The sequence below is a fragment of the Panicum virgatum genome, chromosome 1N (genome assembly GCF_016808335.1).
Source record: "Panicum virgatum strain AP13 chromosome 1N, P.virgatum_v5, whole genome shotgun sequence".
NCBI classification, from domain to species: domain Eukaryota; kingdom Viridiplantae; phylum Streptophyta; class Magnoliopsida; order Poales; family Poaceae; genus Panicum; species Panicum virgatum.
The window spans coordinates 40,634,876-40,652,489 of NC_053145.1; the positions used below are offsets into that span (position 1 = coordinate 40,634,876).

A 17,614-nucleotide genomic window follows, 5' to 3' on the forward strand; every position below is an offset into this window, starting at 1 on the left:
TTAAGGGGGTACCTCGGGTCTCTTCACTGCCTTTTGAACCCTTGAACACCTGAGGCCACCCCATGAGCTGAGAGAAGACATCCACACATTGAGATCAACCCATTCAATCAAGAATTCAATCCTTGGAAGAGTGCAAGTGTGCTATAACCTTAGCCAACTGAGTGATGGTCAAGTGAAGGCTTAGAGCTTGTTACTCTTGGTGTTTGACGACACCTAGACGGTCTTGGTGATCGGAGGCTCTTGGTGAGCTCTTGGAGTTTGTGGGAGCCCCAAGAAGAAGAAGTTATACACGGTTTGAAGCCCACCATTCCGGAGATGGAGAAAGGGTATTCTTAGTGGATACTTGCTCTTCGTGATTCAAGGGAGCTTATCCCTTTGTAGGTGCCCCAATGTGGATTAGGGGGGAGCGTCAACTCCTCGATACCACGGGAAAAAATCTGGTTGTCTCTTGTCCTTTTTCTTTTACATTCAAGCAACTTACTTAAGTTTTTTTTTGTTCTTGCTCTTTGCTTGTTTGTTTGAGACTAGGATTTGCTCTTGGTAATTTGCTTCATTTTGGGCTAGCCTTTGCATGATAGTTTGATCATCCTAGGAAAATGCCTTTGTTAGTATGCTTACCTACTTAGTTTCATCATGTTAGTGTGCTCTGGACTTTAGGTCTTTTGAACTATAGGTTTGGGCAACACTAGTGGTAGGATAAGGACGGATAGAAATTTAAAAAGTCCCAATTCACCCCCCCCTTCTTGGGCCACGATCCTTTCAATTGGTATCAAAGCATAGGCTCTCTTTTTAGGGTCTAACAACCTAGAGAAATGGCCCCGGGGAGTAGTGGACCACCCAAGCTCGATGGGTGAAACTATAGCTATTGGAAAGCCCGCATGGCGGGTTACCTTGATGCTCTTAACCCTCTTGCTTGGGAGGTTACCGACAAAGCTATGTGTGTTATGGATGAGGACCAAACAAAATAGAATGCTAGAGCCAAAAATGCTTTGTTTGATGCTATTAGCGAAGATATCTTTGCTCGAGTGCACAGCAAGAAAACCGCTCATGAAGTGTGGAAAGAGATTGAGACCATTCATGTTGGGTCTAAGAAGCTCTGTGAGGAGAAGTACCAAGTGCTTAAGGAAAAACTCAATGAATTCAAGATGCATCCTAGTGAACTAGTTGAACAAATGTATGCTAGGTTGAATGTTCTTGTTGAAGACATTAACACACTTGAAATTTCTCCTTTGTCTACTAGTGACATCATCCGGAAGATTCTTCACTCATTGCACAAGCCCAAGTACAACATTGTGGCATCTTTGCTCTATGAGAAAGATCTTTCAACATTGTAAGTGAGTGAAGTGGTTGGCAAAATTCGGTCTCATGAGATGTTTCTCTTGGGCAAAATTGATCCTCCTAAAGCCAAAGGTGATCTTGCTCTCAAAGCTAAAGGCGAAAACAAGTCAAACAAAAAGAGCAAGGGCAAGGCACCTATGTCAAGTTCAAGTGAATCTAGTGATGACTCAAGTCATGAGGATGGTGATGAAGACACCAAGCTTGCTCTCCTCATGAGGAAGACCACAAAGCTCATGTCAAAGTTGAACAAGAAGGGGTACAACTTTGACCCCAAGAAAAACAAGTTCCGTACAAGGAAGCCCAAAGATAATCTCAAGAAGATATGCTATGTTTGTAGCAAGTACGGTCATCTATCATATGATTGCCCTCAAGAATCCAACAAGAAGCAAAAGATGAGGACAATCAATCAAGGCACAAGAAAGATCATGATTACAAGAAAGACCATGACAAGAAAAAGTACAAGAAGAAGAGGTCTTTCAAGAAGAAAGAGAAGATCAAGGCTTTCCTTGGGGAGTGGATCACCGACGGTGAGACCTCAAGCGACGACGATGATGATGATGATGACTCCAAAACGTCGTTGTGGGGATCGTCATCCATGATGATGAACCACCGCTACCTCCACCACCCATGTGCCTCATGGCTAGAGGTAACCCCAAGGTGAATTCCGATGACTCATGCTCTAGTGATGATGATAGTGATAATGAGTTATCTCATAGAGATCTTAAGTTGCTCCTAGATGAATATAATGACATGATCAAGAAGCTTAAATCTAAACTCAAGTGTCTAAAAAATGTGCATGTTGAGCTTAAGACTTCACATGATGAGTTGCTTGTTAGACACAATGAGGTAGTAGAGACTCATTAAAAATGTATTGTATCTAGCAAGCAACTTAGAGAGGATCATGATAAGTTACTTGTTAAGCACAATGAACTAGTTGAAAAACATGATGAAGTAGTTATGCTCAACAAGTCGCTTGAAGAGTCCAACAAGAAGCTTAAGCTTGATTATGCTAATCTAAATTCAAAATTTCAAGAACTTGAGTTTGCTTTTGATGCTATTGATGATGAACTTGAAACTCTAAAAACTAAAAACATCAATGCATCAACTTCTTGTGAAACACATGTGGAGTCTTCCAAAACTTTCACTAATCATGATGTCCCTAGTTCTTCCAAGACTAACCATGATAGGGAAAGGGAACTTGAGGAGGAGCTCCAAAGTTTGACCAAGTGCATGTTCAATGTGACAAGAGGAGAATACTTGCACAAGGAGATTCTCTTCAACAATGCGAGGCACTTTGGAACCAAGGGTCTTGGATCCTTCCCCAAGCCACCGGAGAATGTTCCAAGGTCTCCGGAGCTCAAGAATTGCTTCAACAAGGAAGTAGGCTCCTATTGTCAACATTGCCAAGATGTTGGACATCACATAAGGGAGTGTCCTCTTCCTAATCGCCCTCTTCCTAGCTTGCCTTTCAACTATAAGTCTAAATTTGACAATCATCACTTTTTATTGAGCAAGCTTAAGAATGGCAAGGTGAAGGCCAAGTTCATTGGCACACAAAGAGAAGAAAAAGCTACCCCGCCAACTACGGGTTCCCAAAGTTTTAGTTACTCACATCAAAGGACCCAAAGTTGCTTGGGTTCCCAAACCTCAAGAGTAATTCATTTGTGTGTAGGTGAACTACAAAGCCGGTGGAAAGCATTGGGTTCTTGATAGCAGATGTACACAACACATGACCGGCTATGTAAAGATGTTCACCTCACTAGATGAAGAAGTGGGCGATCACGAGCATGTCACCTTCGGTGACAATCCTAAAGGGAAAGTGGTAGGTTTGGGTAAGGTTGCTATCTCCAAAGATCTCTCAATTTCAAATGTATTGCTTGTGGAGTCGGTAAGCTTTAATTTGCTCTCAATTGCACAACTATGTGATTTGGGTTTGATTTGTACCTTTAGTGATAATGGTGTAGTTGTTACAAGCAAGAAGGACAAGAGTTTGATCTTCAAAGGCTTCTGGCACGGTAATATCTACCTTGTGGATTTTTCCTCTAACGATGCTAGTTTGGCTACTTGTCTCTTTTCAAAGAACTCAATGGGATAGCTTTGGTATCGACGGATTGTTCACTTTTGGGATGAGTCAACTAAACAAGGCATTCAAAAGAGGTATGGTGGTTGGATTTAAAGATGTTATATTTGATAAAAATAAATTGTGTAGTGCTTGTCAAGCCTAGAAGCAATTTGCTTCACCACATCCCATGAAGGCATACCTATCCACATGAAGTTGCTACACATGGACTTATTTGGACCAACCACCTACAAGAGCCTTGGAGGTAATCTTTATTGCTTAGTCAGTGTTGACGATTACTCTAGATATGCTTGGACATTTTTGCTAGAGGACAAGAGCAAAAACCGTCGGGATCTTCAATATATTCATCAAGAAAGCCCAAAATGAGTTCGAGTCAAGTGTAGTCAAGGTTAGAAGTGACAATGGTTCCGAATTTCGGAATACTCAAGTCGAGGAGCTATGCAACGAAATCGGAATCAAGCATGAATTCTCCGCAACATATACACCTCAAAAAAATAGGGTTGTGGAGAGGAAGAACAAAACCTTAATCACCCTTGTAAGATCAATGCTAGATGACTATGGGATTTTGCAAAGGTTTTGGGCGGAAGCTATCAACACCGCTTGCCATGCGGCAAATCGGGTGTATCCACAAGTTCTTAAAGAAGACCCCATATGAACTTCTTGTTGGGAGGAAGCCCAACATCTCCAACTTCCGAGTTTTTGGGTGCAAATTCTACATCTACAAAAAGAGGAAGCACCTAGGTAAGTTCGAGAGTAGGTGTGACGTTGGTTTCTTAGTTGGTTATTCATCAAACTGCAAAGCATATCGAGTATTTAATAATGCCTGCCGCATGATTGAAGAAACTTGTGATGTGGAGTTTGATGAAACTAATGACTCCCAAAGGGAAGTTTTTGCTTGTGATGATGTAGGTGATGAACCACTACGGGAAGTCATGAAGAACATTGCCATTGGACAAGTCAAGCCAAAGGAGGAGGAAGAGATCATCACACCATCTACTCAAGATAGAGCCCCTTCCAAGGATGACTCCAAAGAAGAAGCTTCAACAACAATTCATCATGATGAGTCATCCAATGAAGAAGATGAAGCTTCACAACCTCCTCCTCCTAAAGATGTCCAAGATGAGCAAGTGGTTCAAGAACAACTCCACTTTGATGACACCCACATCACAAGTGAACAAGCCCAAGCTCAAGCACAAAATGTCGAACCACAAAAAGATTCATCATCTCAACCACAAGAGAGGCACACAAGAACTTCAAGGAACCATCCCATTGACTTGGTCATGGGTGATCCTACGGGTGGTACAAGAACTCGTAGACGTTAATATGCCTCTTTTTGTGAACATTACTCGTTTGTTTCTTGTTTGGAGCCCTCTAATGTAGATGAAGCTCTTGAGGACCCGGATTGAGTGATGGCAATGCAAAAAGAGCTCAACAACTTCACCCGCAATGAAGTTTGGGTTCTTGAAGAACGTCCTCAAGACAAGAATATCATCGGCACCAAGTGGGTCTTCCGCAATAAACAAGATGAACATGGAGTGGTGGTTCGAAACAAGGCAAGACTTGTGGATAAGGGCTTCGCTCAAGTTGAAGGTTTAGACTTTGGAGAGACATTTGCCCCCGTTGCAAGACTTGAAGCCATTTGTATCCTTTTAGCGTACGCTTCACATCACAACATGAAACTCTTTCAAATGGATGTGAAGAGTGCGTTCTTAAATGGCTTCATTAATGAGTTGGTTTATGTTGAACAACCTCTCGGGTTTGAGGACCCTAGATATCCTAATCATGTTTATAGGTTGCTCAAGGAGCCCTACGGGCTTAAGCAAGCACCTAGGGCTTGGTATGAACGCCTTCGTGACTTCCTCATCAACAAGGGCTTCAAGATCGGGAGGGTGGATACAACTCTCTTCACCAAGATCATCAACCAAGAACTATTTGTATATCAAATCTATGTTGATGATATCATATTTGGTTCAACTAACCCTACTCTTTGCAAAAAATTTGGAGACATGATGGCTAGGGAATTCGAGATATCTATGATCGGTGAGCTCAACTTTTTCCTTGGTTTTCAAGTCAAGCAATTGAAGGAAGGAACCTTCATCCATCAAGAAAAGTACACAAGAGATATCCTCAAGAAGTTCAAGATGGATGATTGCAAGCCGACCAAGACTCCAATGCCAACTAATGGGCATCTCGACCTTAATGAGGGAGGTAAATCGGTAGACTAAACTCTTTATCGTTCTATGATTGGGTTGCTTCTTTACCTTACCGCATCTAGGCCCGATATCATGTTTAGCGTTTGTATGTGCGCTCGTTTCCAAGCTAATCCCAAGGAGTCTCACCTAAGTGCCATGAAGTGGATCCTTAGATATCTCAAGCTGTAACACCCGGTTTATAAAAGAACATAAACCGAGCAATCATATACGTGCCAGGATCAAGTCACACGTATATACAACAGAATGAACAGTATATCACAGCATATATCACGAATAAGACATAATAAATCGAAATACGAATGTTATTTATTACAATAATGACATAAATGTCTGATACAGCGGAAGCGAAGTACAAAATATGAAAAAGCTCTCCGAAGCTGAAGCAGGGCGCCACAGGGACGTCGACTGGGAGACGAAGCACCTAGAAGTCCTCGTAGTACGGCGGCGCAGAGCGGCGGCACGGCGGGGCTGCGTTGATGCGGCGGCTGGGGTGTATGCGGAGCCAGCGGGATGGGGTGGCGGCGCAGGGGGTGCGGCTGGGTTTAAGAAGGGCAGGGCAGGGGATTGCGGGCGCGGTTGGGGAAGGAAATCCCCGGTGGTTTCGCCGGGGATCTCGGCGGGCCGAGCGCATCCGTTGCGCGAGGTTGAAGGAGGGCCTGGAGGGTGGGGCCAGCGGGTCAGCGAGTTGTGGGGAGCGGCCGAGCGTGAGCGTGCGGTGCGCTGGCTGACGGGTAGGGCCGCCCCATCGGTCGGGTGTGTGCGCGCGGCGCGCGTCGGGCTGAAGCAGAGAGAGGGAGGGAGCGCTTGCTGGGCCGCTGGCGCGGGAGAGGGCGAGGAGAGCGATGCGGGCCGAGCAGCGGTAGCGGGCCAAGCAGCGGAGAGGAAAAGCGTGCGCGGGGAGGAGGAAAAGGAGAAGGGGAGCTGGGCTGTTGGGGTGCTTGGGCCGGGTTGACTTTGGGTTTCCTGGGCCGGGTTCTGGGGTTTAGCTGGGCTGGTGGGTTTGGGTTGTTGGGTTCCTTTCCTTTTCTACTTCTATTTCTATTCTATTTCTCACTCAAGCTCAACTATTTGAATTCAAAAGAAATTTTGAATTCAAACCCCTATGAAATCAAACAATTAAAACAATGCATCAGCATGAATGCATCAACAAAGTTAAACCTAAGAAAATTTTAATTACTTGTGAAACAAAAACTAGAATAAATGCAAGACTAACACAATAAACCTTAGAAAATTAAATAAAGCCAATTGAATTTATTAATAAATGCTAAAATTTAAATTAGGGTGTTACACAAGCACACGCCTAGCATAGGTTTGTGGTACCCCAAAGGTGCTAGCTTTACTCTCTTAGGGTACTCGGATTCGGACTTTGCCGGATGTTGGGTTGACCGTAAGAGTACTTCGGGTGGGTGCCACTTGCTAGGGCGTTCTTTGGTCCCTTGGTCCTCAAAGAAGCAAAATTCCGTGGCCTTGTCTACCGCGGAGGCGGAATACATTGCTGCCGGGGCTTGTTGTGCTCAAATCCTCTACATGAAGCAAAGCCTCTTGGACTATGATGTGGAACTAAATAAGATCCCTCTCCTTTGTGATAACGAGAGTGCCGTAAAAATTTCTAACAACCCGGTTCAACACTCTCGCACAAAGCACATAGATATTCGCCATCACTTCCTAAGAGATCATGTGGCAAGGAATGACATTACACTTTGTGGTGTTCGTTTCGAAGATCAATTGGCAGATATCTTTACAAAACCCCTAGATGAGAGCACTTTTTGTAGGTTGCGAAGTGAGCTTAACGTTTTAGATGCTTCTAACGTCATGTAATTGCCTTGTCATATAGTTGCATCTCATATGTACATTTTAGGGGCTTGTCTAACTTTGTCAAGATAGTGATGAACATGGGTTTTGCATGAGCTGGTAGACCTCTTGTTTCGCTCATGGCATGAAGAAAGGTTCATCATGAAGAAGCTTGCCGAGGGTTCAAACTTGACAAGTTAGATTTAAATTTCTTGCAATGCATTCTTCTTGTCATATAGATTGCATTCATGTTTAATTATTATCTTGCATAGCATTGCATTGCGTTAGTGGCATCACAAAGGAGAAATCACGCTTAGAGAATGTCATACATGCTCAATATGTTTTGACAACTCAACAAGAGTGATAAGACAAATGTTGCATTTTCAAGCCTATTGGGTCATGTCCTAGCAAACTTAAAGTTTCAATCTCTAAGTTCATAGGCAAATGACTCATACATTCCCGTTTTTAAGTTCTTAATTGCTTGGATCTTCATTTGCCTACGTTATGTAAAAGTTCTTTGAGCATCTATAAGTATGAGTGTTTGAGGGGTGAGGTTGTCACTCGAAAATGGTCCAAATTGAGCATTTATTGCTTTGGTTCTTCGAGATTTGGATCAGAAGTAGAGGCTTAGTTCAGTAGAAAATTTTCTTTAGGACCGGATAATCCGACCTGTTGCACTCTCACCCGTCGGATCATCAGATCCCTTCATCGAATTTCTATTCTGAGCTATCGATCAGTGTTAGTCCGACCTGTTTAATTAAGCCCGTCGGATCATCCGCAAATTTTCGCGGGCCCAGGCTGTCAGTTGTTTATCTTCTCCACGGGCCCAGCTGGTTGGTTACTATTCCCTTTCTCCTCCACCTGTACACCGCCTAACTGCCCCGACTCCCATACGCCACAGATCCTCGCCGCCCGTACGCTGCCGGATCTCGCACCGCGCGCTGCTGCACCACCGCGCCACTACCCGCTCGCCGCTGCTCAACCGCGCCGCCGCAGCACCCTCGCTCCGCCGCAACTCCACCACCGTCGCGCCGCCGCAGAGCCGCGAAACCTAACCCTAGCGCCGCCCTCACCGCCGCCGCTGCCCCTCACCGCCGCCGCTGGCCCTCATCGCTGCCGCAGCCATCTTGCACCTTTGCAGCTCCTCGGCGACCTCTTGTGTGCGCGCGCGCACCCGAGGGCATGAACTTGAGCCCCTGTGAAAGCTCTCACCTCCTCACTGGACAGAGCACGCAAGGTGCTCGACCAATTGCCTCAGGGGGCAAGCTTTGGCGCAATCCTTCGATTCTGCATTGTTTTCTTCGAGAGCAGCAGTGGTATGCATGTTGCAAGTTCTAGGATGTTTTGCACTCAATCTTGACTATCATTTATACATGCTTGCTCACATACTTGCTCACATAGCATTTGTTTCACTTTCACACTTTAGAGCCCATCCTAGAATTGCACTTACATCTTTTTCACACCTTTTTGTGCACCTATCTTAGCACATTCTGCTCACACACACGTGCACACTTTTACACTATAGAGTGCATCTATTGTCTAGAAAATAATCTTTGCAAATCTCTAGTCTGTCAAGTGCACTATTTCACACACTTTATCACATCTTCCTGCACTTGAGCCATTACTCACTCCCACTTGCACATTTTCATTGCAAATCATCAGAGGCAAGTACACATCCACTAGAGAAACTATCTAGGCTCATATCGCTCCTTGCTTTGCTTAGGGCCTTCTCATCTCTAGATTATGGTCTAGTACTGTTAATATAGCCCTGTCTTATTCTATTATCTTCCACCGTTCTCTTTGAAACAGATGGCAGGTGACAGAAAGGGCAAGGCCAAGGTTGACGAGTTGCCTAAGAAGAAGAAGCGGACTCGTGAGGAGCAAGATTGGGAGCATACACAGGGAGCCGCAGATGCTGCAGACCGCCCTCGGAGGCTCTTCCAGATCCGAGAGTCCCGGGCAGCTACTGAGGGGGAGTCTGAGCCAGATGCTCAGCCAGTTCCGGGCACTCCGACTTTATGTCGTTCTGCACGTACCAGAGGCACAGCTCAGACCCCACCTGCTCGTGGTGGTCCTCGCGTCCGTGGTGGACGCCCTCCGAAGCCTGGAGGCCACACTCAGCCTCAAACAAACACAGCCGGTCAGACAGATGATCAGCTAGAGAGTGATCCAGAGGATCAGTCAGGGGACAGGTCCGTGTTTCTGATCGACGTTCGTGAGTTCACAGTGACCAGAGTGAGGAGGATGAGATACGTGGACGAGCAGACTTGGTTTCCCGAGCAGAGGGACAGGGACGCAGACTCGTGCTTTCACACACTCCTCCAGGAGTCCTTGTACTTCTGGTATGTCCAGCTTGGGATCATGATGAGTGAGCAAAAGATGCTTCGCTAGGGAGCTTTGAGAGTAGCAGCCGGGGGTGTGCCGATTGAGCCTTTCTTTGAGAGATTCCCCGGCTTGCCAGCACTCCTATCAGAGAGACGTCAGTACGTCCAGGAGTGGGTGCGTGTGTTCTACGCCACCCTGTTTGTTGGAGAGGACAGGAAGTATATCATGTTCATGTTCAACAAGAAGCAGTATCGGTTGAACAGACAGAGCTTGGCGTGGTACCTAGGTGTGACACTTCCAGAGGAGCCCTACTCACTTCACTTTCACACCTACGGTAACGCAGACCCACCATGTCGCTCGAAGGAGCCGATGTTTCCCTCCGACGAGGACGTGAGTGTCTGTTTCCAACTGCCGTTCCTCCCAGGCACCCCCCGAGTTCCCAGCCGGCTCACTCCAGTAGCCTATGTGATTCACTTTGCACTTAAGAGGAGCTTGTTGTTCCGGATTGGATATAGTGAGGGGACAACAGCACTCCAGCAGTGGCTACTGATCTACATCCTCGGAGGTTTGCCGTTCGATATTGTTGACTTCTTTATCTGCGAGCTTGAGGATGTGATCATGGAGGGGCTGACGGCGAGCAGGAGATTGCCCTGCGCTCACTGGATCAGTTGGATCGTCGCTCAGCTTGATCAGGGTCGGATGATGCACGATCTGGAGATCTGGACCACTTTGTTCAAGGACTACTCGCCTACTTCTCTGAACGATGGTCGTAGAGGAGCTCGTGGTCAGTGCAGAGCCGAGCAGAGACTCCGAGAGTAGGCTCAGATAGAGACAGTAGCCGTCGAGGACCCGTTCGCAGCCGCCGATGCCTCACTTGCTGCAGCAGAGGCCCAGCTTCAGACTCAGAGGACTCCGAGGATGATGAGGACTACACTCCCACTGTTCCCATCCGACGAGCAGCTCACGACGATGAGGCCGGTACGTCAGGGGCAAGAGCACCACATCACGACCTTAGGCTCCCGACACCGCCTCCAGTTACAGTGGCTCAGGTAGCAGTGCCGGACACGCTTGCTCAGATACTCCAGACCCTCATAGATCAGCAGCGTGCCTTTGCCGAGCAGCAGGACCGACAGGCTGCCGCTCAAGCTCGACTCCAGGCTGAGCAGGCTCGTCAGCAGGAGTCCCAGGCACTGATGTTTCAGGAGATGAGGCAGCACCAGGAGACAGTCAAGCTACAGCTCTTCTAGCAGCAGCAGATGCTCCAGTACTTCTCGGGCTGCTTCGGAGCACTCTACAGTCACGTCGGACTGCCTTCACCTCCTCCAGCTCCTCTACCTCCTTTGGACCCAGCAGCTCCTACCGGTCCAGCTGCCAGCCTGCCCCAGACACCCTTGGCATCATTTCCGATGTTGCCACTTCTTCACCCAGGGGTGTTTCGGTACCCTCAGCAGACGCCGATGACACCGAATCAGAGGCGACAGTTACTTGACCAGCAGAGACAGTTCCAGGACTTTCAGCAGCTTAGCACAGCTCAGTCTCGACCTCCTGCTATAGTTAGCTCCACTCTACCGGTTGAGGCACTTCAGTTTGATAGCACGTCACCGCCACCGCTTCGACCTTCTCCAGTTCGTGTCTCGGTGGACTCCACGCTTCCCACGTCTCTTGCGGCTTCGGTCGCTCTTCAGATGAAGTCCACGGTCGTCACCATGGAGGCAGCCGTTTCTACAGCTCCCGCTACTTCCGCTGCCCCGTCGCCCTCTCCGACCATGCATGTCAGTTCCACTTCTTCGAACGACGACGACGACGTCGGCCGCTACATCGCCGCTCCGAGCACGACTCCTCCGACTAAGTCATCTCCGCCCCAGGACTAGTTCGCTCTAGCCTCCCTTTTTGGTGCTTTGTCTCCAAAGAGGGTGATAGATAGGGGGAGTAGAGATAGGGGGTTCAGAGAGGTTTGTGGCATGATTTGGACTTTTCATGGTTCTTAATGTATCAGACATGTCATTTGGTTCTTGTGTATGCCTCTGTGTTGACATGGCTATACATGTGGCTTTCATTTCAGTTATTTGTTTGTGCTTTAAATTCCTTATTTGCTATCTCTACCTTTATGTTGTCACCAATCACCAAAAAGAGGGAGATTGAAAGCATCTAGGCCCGTGGCTGCCTAACGGTAAGTTTCGGTGACTAATGACAACGTTTGTGACTAATGTGTGTTTTGAAGGAATTATTATTAATCCGTTAAAGTCGCAAATGAAAGGAGGCCCCTCAAAATCAACATTCAAAGTCATGGACTCAAATTGTCAAGGCTAAGGACCTTTCTAGACTCAAGTGTCACAAGGAGATGAAGGACACTTGATTTAGTATAGATTTTATAGTTTTTAGTTTGTGGCCATACTATTAAGGGGGGTTCTAAGTGAGTAGCTTGATCATCTAAAGAGTTGGCCTTAGATTTCTTGCACACTTGCTCAAGACCAGCTCAAGACAGACAAAGAAACTCAGAAAATCACTTGGAAGCAGAAAGAATCGACCCACAAATCAACTCCAAGCCTGAAAACCAGAAATAGAAAAATGTCAGTGGGTTCGGATTATCCGAATGACACAGGTCGGATAAACACTTCAAAGAAGCCGGATTATCTAACCCTATAATACACGTTGGATTTTGAGTGCTAGTATTACTCAGAGAGCATGTTTTGGGGGACTGAAAAATGCTTGTTGGGTCGGATTATTTGACGTCATGAAATTGAAGGTCGGATTATTGGTCGGGTGATTCTGCAGAGAGCCTGGTTTCTCTGATGGAAAACTCTCTTCAGGATCGGATGATACGACGTGGGCTTCATCAATACGTCGGATTAATCATCAGTATCAATGATCAGTGAACGTTGGAATGGAATTCAAATCTCTGTTGGTCCGGATGATCCGACGCATTGCTCTAGGTTTGGTCGGATAAACACGTCGGACAGATTACATCAGCAATGGTTTAAATTACAACAGCTATGGTGTAAAGTCACAGTGGGGTCGGATGATCCGACGCCCTTCTCAGAGCCACGTCGGATTATCCGACCCTACTGACTTTTTGCAAAAAAGTAGGTAACAGATCTTAGTTGTTCCCTAGCCTATTTAAGGCGGTACCTCGGGTTTCTTCACTGCCTTTCGAACCCTTGAACACCTGAGGCCACCCCATGAGCTGAGAGAAGACATCCACACATTGAGATCAACCCATTCAATCAAGAATTCAATCCTTGGAAGAGTGCAAGTGTGCTAGAACCTTAGGGCCAACTAAGTGATGGTCAAGTGAAGGCTTAGAGCTTGTTACTCTTGGTGTTTGATGACACCTAGACGGTCTTGGTGATTGGAGGCTCTTGGTGAGCTCTTGGAGTTTGTGGGAGCCCCAAGAAGAAGAAGTTGTACACGGTTTGAAGCCCACCGTTCCGGAGAGGGAGAAAGGGTATTCTTAGTGGATACTTGCTCTTCGTGATGCAAAGGAGCTTAACCCTTTGTGGGTGCTCCAACGTAGATTAGGGGGAGCGTCAACTCCTCGATACCATGGGAAAAAATCTGGTTGTCTCTTGTCCATTATCTTTTACATTCAAGCAATTTATTTATGTTTTTTTAGTTATTGCTCTTTGCTTGTTTGTTTGAGACTAGGATTTGCTCTTGGTAGTTTGCTTCATTTTTGGGCTAGCCTTTGCATGATAGTTTGATCATCCTAGGAAAATGGCTTTGTTAGTGTGCTTACCTACTTAGTTTCATCATGTTAGTGTGCTCTAGACTTTAGATCTTTTGAACTATAGGCTTGGGTAACACTAGTGGTAGGCTAAGGGCGGATAGAAATTTAAAAAGTCCCAATTCATCCCCTCAACCCCCCTTCTTGGGCCACGATCCTTTTAGAAGGTGGGCCTGGAAGCTTCCTTGGAGGTTGGAGAAGACGGAATGGAACTCGGCCAGGGTAATGTGGGAGTGGAGGTGGGTCGTCGTCGGCGGCGGAGCAGAACTCGCCAGCAATGGCGGACGGGCGGAGCGGTGGAGGTGGCGTTCCCACGCGCGAGAGCCCGACCCGGGGTATTTATAGGCCTAGAGCCTTAGCAGGGAAGGCAATGCGAGCCTGGGGAGGTTCGACTGGGACGGGAGTGCGCGGCCGGCAAGGTAGCAGCGCTGGGAGCTCGGGTGGGCGGCGTGTCGAGCTTCCAAGTGGCCAGGGACGCGTGTAGGCGAGGGAAACGGCCAGAGGGGTGTGCCTGGTGGCGAGTGCGGGGTGCTGCGGTCCATTTGGCCGCGCACGCGCCGTGGACGAGGTCCACCGATGGCGTACGACACCGGTGAGTGGAGACGGCCGGGAAAACAGAGCATTGGGACCTTTCTGCAATTTCTGAAATCTCCAGGGCCTCTGTGTAATCTAAAATTTTATCTAACTTAATGGGTTCAAATGAAAAACTTTTCATTACCAAAGTTGTGTAATTTTTTAAGATCTACAACTTTTGTTTCAGGCAGATTTTCATTTGAGCTTCACATTTTAAACTATTTTATAATTACACATTTGCATGAAAGGGCCTCAAGTTTTGTTTAACATTTAATTGGATTTGCCTGAAAGTACTATTAGGCACATGTCATTTAATGTACTAGAATCAGCCCATTAGCATTTATGTGCATGTCTTGAAACATGATTTGAGTTGAATTTAAATATTTTTGCCCTCACATGTGTGGTTCAAAATGTGTGTTTTGAATCTATTTAGACCTTCCCTCCTGGTTTAATTTCTTATCTTCACTCTTATGTGCTAATTGATGTTAAATGTACTGCATTTTATTTTTCAGACACCTAGGGTGTCACAGCCTACCCCCTTAAAAAGAATCTCATCCCAAGATTGGATGAATGAAATAGGGACAGAGAGTAAGGTACCTGGGGTAGAGCTAAGAAAATCCGGATAATGTTGATTGAGATAGTCCTCCGTCTCCCAGGTGGCTTCTTCTTTAGTGTGGGGAGCCCATTGAATTTTATATATTTTCACTACCTTTCTACGAGTGCCTCTCTCTTTTTGATCCAATATTCTGAGTGGATATTCAACATAAGAGAGATTGGGCTCCACTGAGATTTCCGGTTGCTCAATGATCTCGGTTGGAACTCGGACGCATTTCTTGAGTTGAGATATGTGAAAAACATCATGGATGGCAGCAAGTTGTAAAGGTAGTCGCAGTCGATAAGCCACTGGTCCACATTCTTCAATGATTTCATATGGCCTGATGTATCGTGGTGCTAACTTGCCTTTTACTTCGAAGCGTTGAACGCCTCGAGTTGGTGAAACCCATAAATAAACATGATCACCAACATTAAATTTCAGAGGTTTTCTCCACTTGGAAAAGTAACTCTTTTGTCATGACTGTGCTGCTCGGAGATTGGCTTGTACCACTTTCACCTTCTCTTCAGTATCGACCACTAATTTAGGTCCGAATATTTTGCACTCTCAATTCTAGGACCATCTCAAAGGAGTTCGACACCGCCGACCATACAAGGCCTCGAAAGGTGCCATTTTCAAACTAGCTTGATAGCTGTTGTTATAAGAAAATTCAGCCAAGGATAAGCATTTGTCCCAATTCTTGTCATAATGAATGACACACACTCGAAGCATGTCTTCCAGAATTTGGTTCACTCTTTCAGTTTGCCCGTCAGTCTGTGGATGATAAGCAGAGCTTCGAATTAATTTAGTTCCGAGAGCCTCTTGGAGCTGCTCCCAAAACCTTGCCACAAACTGAGTACCACGATCTGAGATAATAGTTTTAGGTACACCATGCAGACAAACAATTCGATCGATATAAATTTCAGCATATTTCTTGGCCTAATATTCAGTATGTACTGAAATAAAATGAGCGGTCTTTGTGAGCTGGTCAACAATAACCCAGATGGAATCATGGTGTTGAGATGTGTTGGGTAGGCCCACAATAAAATCCTTACTAATATCTTCCCATTTCTAGGACGGAATTGGCAGAGGTTGGAGAGTTCCAGCAACCTTCAAGTGACTAGCTTTCACTCTCTGACATGTATCACACCCTGCAATATATTTAGCAATTTCTCTCTTCATTCGAGTCCACCAGAAATTTTGCCTGAGGTCTTCATACATTTTGGTGCCACCCAGATGAATGAAAAATTTAGAGAGACGTGCTTCGTCCAGGATTCGTTTCCGCGGTCCATGATTTTTGGGAACGACTAGACGATCCTCAAACCACAAGATTCCTTTATGATCCACACGGAAACACTTGTATTTATTTTCGCCCTCTAATAATTTCTGTTTGATGATTCCGACAGTCTTGTCACATAGTTGTGCCATGATGACTTGGTCATAAAGTGTCGGTTCTACAAAAATATGAGTCAGAGAACCCTGAGGAACAATCTCCAATTTCAGCTTTTGTATTTCAGCACATAAGGTGTCATTGTAAGATTCAACTGAAAGGCAATTGCAGTGAACCTTGCGACTAAGCGCATCGGCTACGACATTGGCTTTGGCCGGATGATAATGAACCTCCAGGTCATAATCTTTGATTAATTCCAGCCATCTTCGTTGCCTCATATTCAGTTCACTCTGGGTAAAGATATATTTGAGACTTCTATGATCAATATAGATATTTCAATGAGTACCATAAGATAATGTCTCTAAATTTTGAGAGCATGAATAACTGTTGCTAGCTCAAGATCATGAGTAGGATAATTTAGCTCGTGTGGCCGAAGAGCTCAGGAAGCATAGGCAATAACCCGGTTGTCTTGCATGAGAACACAGCCAAGACCAGTACCCGATGCATCACAGTAAACATCATAAGACTTACTATTGTAAGGTTGAGCTAAGACTAATGCTGTGGTTAGATGTGCTCTCAATGCGTGGAATGCCTCATCGCACTTCGCATCCCATTTGAATTTAACATCCTTCTTTAGCAGTTCCGTCATTGGCTTTGCAATTCTGGAGAAATCCAGAATAAATCTGCGGTAATATCCCACCAAACCGAGGAAACTGCGAATCTGATGAACCAAAGTAGGAGGTTTCCAGTCCATCACTTCCTGAACTTTGCTGGGATCTACTGATATGCCATCACTGAAAATAGTGTGACCCACAAATTTGACAGTGTTCAGCCAGAATTCACACTTTGAGAATTTTGCGTACAATTTATGATCTCTGAGACGTTGGAGAACAATGCGTGGATGTTGCTCATGTTCTACCTCATTCTTGGAATATATCAAAATGTCGTCAATGAAAATCACGATGAACTTGTCAAGTTCCGGCATGAATACTGAATTCATTAGCTACATAAAATAGGCAGGAGCATTTGTGAGACCGAATGACATAACTAAATATTCATAAAGTCCATATCTTGTTGAGAAAGCGGTCTTGGGAATATCAAAAGGTCGGATTTTAATTTGATGATACCCCGAGCAAAGATCGATCTTGGAAAAGATTTTTGCTCCGGCTAACGGATTGAACGGTACATCAATGCGAGAAAGTGGATATTTATTTTTGATAGTCACCGCATTGAGAGGCCGGTAATCAACACACAACCTCATACTGTCATCTTTCTTCTTTACGAACAGTGCTTGATTATGTCTAAACACACAACCTCAAATTTTTACCAGAGCCTAGATTATGTCTAAACATGCTTCAGTAAAATTATTAAGTATTAAAACCAGCAATACATTTACTTATGAATAAAACTATGCATGGGCTTGTGTAAAGATTCGAAAAATAAAATGACCAATATAGCATGCCAAACTTTTTCTACAGAATCTAGTCATACTAAGTATGCATGGAATCAAAAATCATGGTCATACATGCACTATTTCATCCAGAATGAAAATAACAAAAATAGCCATGGTATAACATACATGATTTAT

The 17,614-nt window shown here is 45.5% G+C and overlaps 1 protein-coding gene across 1 annotated transcript; it reads left to right on the forward strand.

The window, feature by feature from the left end:
• Window positions 1-1,370: 1,370 nt before the first annotated feature.
• Window positions 1,371-9,813, forward strand: LOC120653528. The gene is made up of 3 exons (XM_039931253.1): window positions 1,371-1,621; window positions 1,711-1,984; window positions 9,232-9,813. Exons 1-3 carry the CDS (start codon window positions 1,371-1,373, stop codon window positions 9,811-9,813), a joined length of 1,107 nt encoding a protein of 368 aa, XP_039787187.1.
• The last annotated feature ends 7,801 nt before the right edge of the window (window positions 9,814-17,614 follow it).

Excerpts from the sequence above, each read along its gene's own strand:
- LOC120653528 (XM_039931253.1), top strand. The coding sequence starts at position 1,371 with ATGTTTCTCTTGGGCAAAATTGATCCTCCTAAAGCCAAAGGTGATCTT. Across the intron at positions 1,622-1,710 it reads TTTGACCCCAAGAAAAACAA|AATCCAACAAGAAGCAAAAG; the intron begins GTTCCGTACAAG and ends ATTGCCCTCAAG. Across the intron at positions 1,985-9,231 it reads CATGTGCCTCATGGCTAGAG|ATGGCAGGTGACAGAAAGGG; the intron begins GTAACCCCAAGG and ends TCTTTGAAACAG.